Below are 4,208 nucleotides of genomic sequence, written 5' to 3' on the forward strand. Positions count from 1 at the left end.
AATATATTTATTTATTGTTTGTGTTAATTATATAATTGTACACATATATGTATATATAAGTATTTTTTTTCCTATAGACATTTACTAAGCAATCGTTGTTGTGTTTGTTGTATTGTAAATCCTTTTGAAATTTAAATATTTTATTAATTTTTACTGAAGCTGCTATAAAATTAATGCACATTTTTTTGGTCGGTCCGATATACGATGACGCAGACGCAGACGCAGACGCAGACGTCGAGTTTCTGGGGAATAGATGCACACTGACTTCTCTTCGCAACTAATTTCTTAACTCATATCGCATGATCACAAACGAATCGAATGTGAACTGATTATTACCAATAAATTGATGAAACTTTATTGTCTGTTCGTAGACGGCGGCGAAAGGCTCAATTTCGCTGTAAAGGAATTCTAAAGGGCTGCTATTTGCGTTAACGTTCGCTCTCTATCTTAACATATAAATAATGTAATTTCTTAGTCATTTCCGTGTAACATTATCTATGATGCTATTGAAAATGCAAAATCGTTTTAACTCAGGGCCTGGCTTAACTTAGACTTTGTACACGATCCAAAATAATCATTATTTATTTATTATTTCGTTAATAATAATGTGTTTTGATGTGGGTGACGGGTTTTTCTATAATATGCAAATATACATATCAAAAGTTCATATAGATTATTTATATTTTACTTACAATTTTAAATCAGACTTTAGTCGCTTGAGCTACAACTTTTCTATATCCTTCGTCGAAGCTTGATAACTCATAGAAGTCGTTAAACTTAGCAAATGGAATTTAAACAAATGAAAACTGGAAACACTACATTAGAACATAGCACATCATTAAATATGCAACACCAACCCAACACTTATTCATATAATCACTTTTCAAAATAATGTGATAGATGAGAAGCGGTCGAAAATGTGCACCGATCCAAAATAATTTTAATAGCGTTCGTTCTTTGGCCAAAACACGCAAGTGTATCAAATTATATCAAAACATTTAAAAAATTGTGGCCTTTATGTCGAATACAACAAAAAAAAAAAAACAAAAAAAAAAAAAAAACAGGTAGACGGACAGACAAGGTTAGATCCAAGGTGAATCTGCTTCAAATTCTACTGGGTGTTGCAAACATTCGCATAAACTTAATATACACTTGTAGCATAAGTGATATAAGATTTGGAAAGGCAAAGAGGGAAACTTTTAATATATTTTTCTCAAATAATTTGAATCTAGAACACGTATCGTTAATTCATTTGCTTACACTTATTGCTATCTTTTCCACTTGTCGTCTCTGAATCCTTATATACAAGAAATTAATATAGAAAACTGATCACAAATAGATACAAATATATATTTTTTGCTTAAATCTTACTACATATGTATGAAAGTGCGTAATTGATTCGCCAAAAAAAATAAAAAAATAGATAAATAAATAAATAGCGTTCAAAGAGTCTGAAAATTTCAAAGGATACTCGCGCCTATAAATTTTAGCCCGCATTAGATGTCGTTATGAAATTTTGTTCGAATATTTATTTTTTATTTGTTATGTTTTTTATTTTTGTAACTTTTAATTTACTATCATTTTGGTTTTTGGTTTTCAGCATGTCGCAACTAGACACTCAGATAAGCATCAAAATATTTCTAATGCACCTCAGCAAAGGTTGGTTGATTGGTTCGTAATTGCGTAAAATGCACTATAATTTCGATGCATGTATTTTAGTTTCTTGTATTTGTATACTAATACTATATATATATATATATATATATATATATATGTATGTATAGATAAACTTAATATATATATATATATATATATATATACATATACATATATGAACGTGTAAATATATAAACATATGTAGATTTGTAAAAACTCTTATGTCTTCCACCACTTTCCCGATATAATTAATCGAGATTTTGGTAAACGTTATGCCTTTAAGCCCTAAAGAGCTATACAAGTTTGTTTAGGCTAAATATCGGACCATCGAGGTGGTTGACATATAAATTAAAAAGTTCCATGCTCGCTTGTTTTTTCAATTATTTTTCTCTTCTGGCTTTGTCGATTGAAATCGAAAAATAATAATTAGAAAAGCTTTTAAAGTTTATGTGTGAATTAAATTGTAAATTAAATTAAATTCGTACAAATTATATTGATTTAGTTTTATATCGCGTCAAACGTTAAGCAAAGTCGATCGTGGTCGCATTCATCCGGCAGCCGATGCAGCTGCTATGGCTTTAAGCGCTGACTTAGGTAACCGTGACGACTTTGATGATGAGTACGTAGCTGCTGTTTTTCTCAGTTATCGGCAAAAGAACATATACTTATTTACATATTATTGTGAATGATTGCAGCGCAGTGACCGAAATTAAATTACGACCGAACGCGCCGGTGATTGAAATTTTTGAGGTTATGAAGCATCCTGTTAGTGGTGTAGGCTTCATATCTCAAACTCAAAGCCTTCCTTCATGCACATTCGTTTCGTATGATGCTTTATTATGGCTTAAAAATCGTCTCGATAATAATTGTAATCCTCTAGCGATATTGGAAGCCATGAGAAAGTAAATTTGATATTTTTTTTGAAAATGAAATGAGCAAATATAAATAAATTGATTGCTTAATAGAGAAAAACTGATTTGTCACGCCTCGGGAGATTGGAATAAACCAGTGATACCCGGTTTCTATTTGTATTATATTGCGCAACAGGATAAAAACTCGAAAGATTATATACGTCCTCTAAATGATTTAACCGCATTTGAGAATGAATGGATGGAAATTGAGGTACAAGGTTGTGATAATTTATGGTTCGACGATTTTCCAACATCAAATGTACCCAATTTTCTTAAGGAAGTGCCAACACCTCAATTATGGACAGATTATTGCAAAAATGGCAAGTAAAATCGATTTGTTTTTAATAACTAACTACAATAAAGGGGATGATTTCGTTTGTCTCTCTATATATATGATATAGAAAAAGTTTATCGTCATTCTCATCTCGAAATTGATGTGAATCAGAAGAGCGAACGTATGGAATGGGGACATGTAAAATATCATACCGTCATACAGGCTGGTTATGCTTTTGAAATCGTTGTAGAATGGGTAACATCATCGGGACCTATCGTTTGGGATTTGGTAAGTAAATAGCATATGAAAAACGTAAAAATTTTTTAAAGACAAAATTAATATATTTATATATTCAGATTAATGGTTGGATCCGTAAGGCAAATCAATGTAACTATCAGTTAGTGGCAATACCAGCTGATCCCATGGCCGAGCCATTTACAGAAAAATCAGATCCTCTAAGAGGACCCATATTTATTCCTTTATCAATGAATTTCCTTAACAATGACGACAACTTATTTGAAGGTTTTTCTTATAATCTTGAATGAATTTTATAGAAATATATATATATATATATATATATATGAATAATTTTTTCAATAGAATTTTTGGAGGAAACTAGAGCCGATCGTGTCTTACTCTTTCAGGAGGCAATTTTAACACGTTTCGGCTTTTTGCCTTGTGTTATCGAAAAGAAATATATGAACAAAGACGTAGGCGAATTAAATTTTATATTTAACAATTCATTTATTATCGTAATCATTATAATTAATCGTTTTAGGTGCCAAAAGAATATCAATATGTTCACTGCTCGGGTAATATGTTTGCGCTTATACGGTATGTCCTTTACATTATACCGTTATGTTAATTTATCAAATCATTTGTTTGCTGCTGTACCCCCCTTTTTGCATGCAGTTGTTCAAAAAATACGAAATATCAATTCGGCTCACCAAGTCGCCAAGAGGCGAACGTTACTCGTTGCGTTTATGGTCATACGAATAATACCAATGTTCCTAAAAAGGTTTGCGAAATTTTTGAAAACATTTCAATGTTCATTAAGTCAACTTATTTCAATACATTTCATTAGGTGGGTTTTCTTTGGGCGTGGAATCACATGATACCTAATAAGAAATGGAAATCGCTGACCATAAACAATTCGCCGGATGGAGAATTGTTTCAATTGAAAATGCTTAGAGATTTTCGTGACTTTTGCTCGAACAATGACAATCGATTGGCACAATTTTGGCATCACAGTCAAGAACTCAAGCGCAAAGCCCTAAATCTTGAAAATTCTTATATTCAAAATGCGGATGTAAAAATCATTTAATTTTATTACAAAAAAAAAAAAAAAAAAAAAAAAAAAAAAAAAA

The 4,208-nt window shown here is 31.0% G+C and overlaps 1 protein-coding gene across 5 annotated transcripts in view; it reads left to right on the plus strand.

The window, feature by feature from the left end:
- The window catches only part of LOC119631589 (GATOR complex protein Iml1), a 14,824-nt gene extending 10,655 nt beyond the window's left edge, over positions 1-4,169 (plus strand). For all 5 annotated transcript variants that reach the window (XM_038023940.1, XM_038023941.1, XM_038023943.1 and 2 more), the window contains 9 exons: positions 2,159-2,275; positions 2,352-2,558; positions 2,622-2,887; positions 2,969-3,129; positions 3,198-3,363; positions 3,442-3,551; positions 3,620-3,675; positions 3,754-3,859; positions 3,926-4,169. In XM_038023940.1, the coding sequence (XP_037879868.1) occupies positions 2,159-2,275; positions 2,352-2,558; positions 2,622-2,887; positions 2,969-3,129; positions 3,198-3,363; positions 3,442-3,551; positions 3,620-3,675; positions 3,754-3,859; positions 3,926-4,165 (1,429 nt within the window). In that variant the 3' untranslated portion in view covers positions 4,166-4,169. The remainder of the gene's footprint in view (positions 1-2,158; positions 2,276-2,351; positions 2,559-2,621; positions 2,888-2,968; positions 3,130-3,197; positions 3,364-3,441; positions 3,552-3,619; positions 3,676-3,753; positions 3,860-3,925) is intronic.
- Positions 4,170-4,208: the final 39 nt, after the last annotated feature.

The sequence above is a fragment of the Glossina fuscipes genome, unplaced genomic scaffold (assembly GCF_014805625.2).
Source record: "Glossina fuscipes isolate IAEA_lab_2018 unplaced genomic scaffold, Yale_Gfus_2 1, whole genome shotgun sequence".
Classification (NCBI taxonomy): domain Eukaryota; kingdom Metazoa; phylum Arthropoda; class Insecta; order Diptera; family Glossinidae; genus Glossina; species Glossina fuscipes.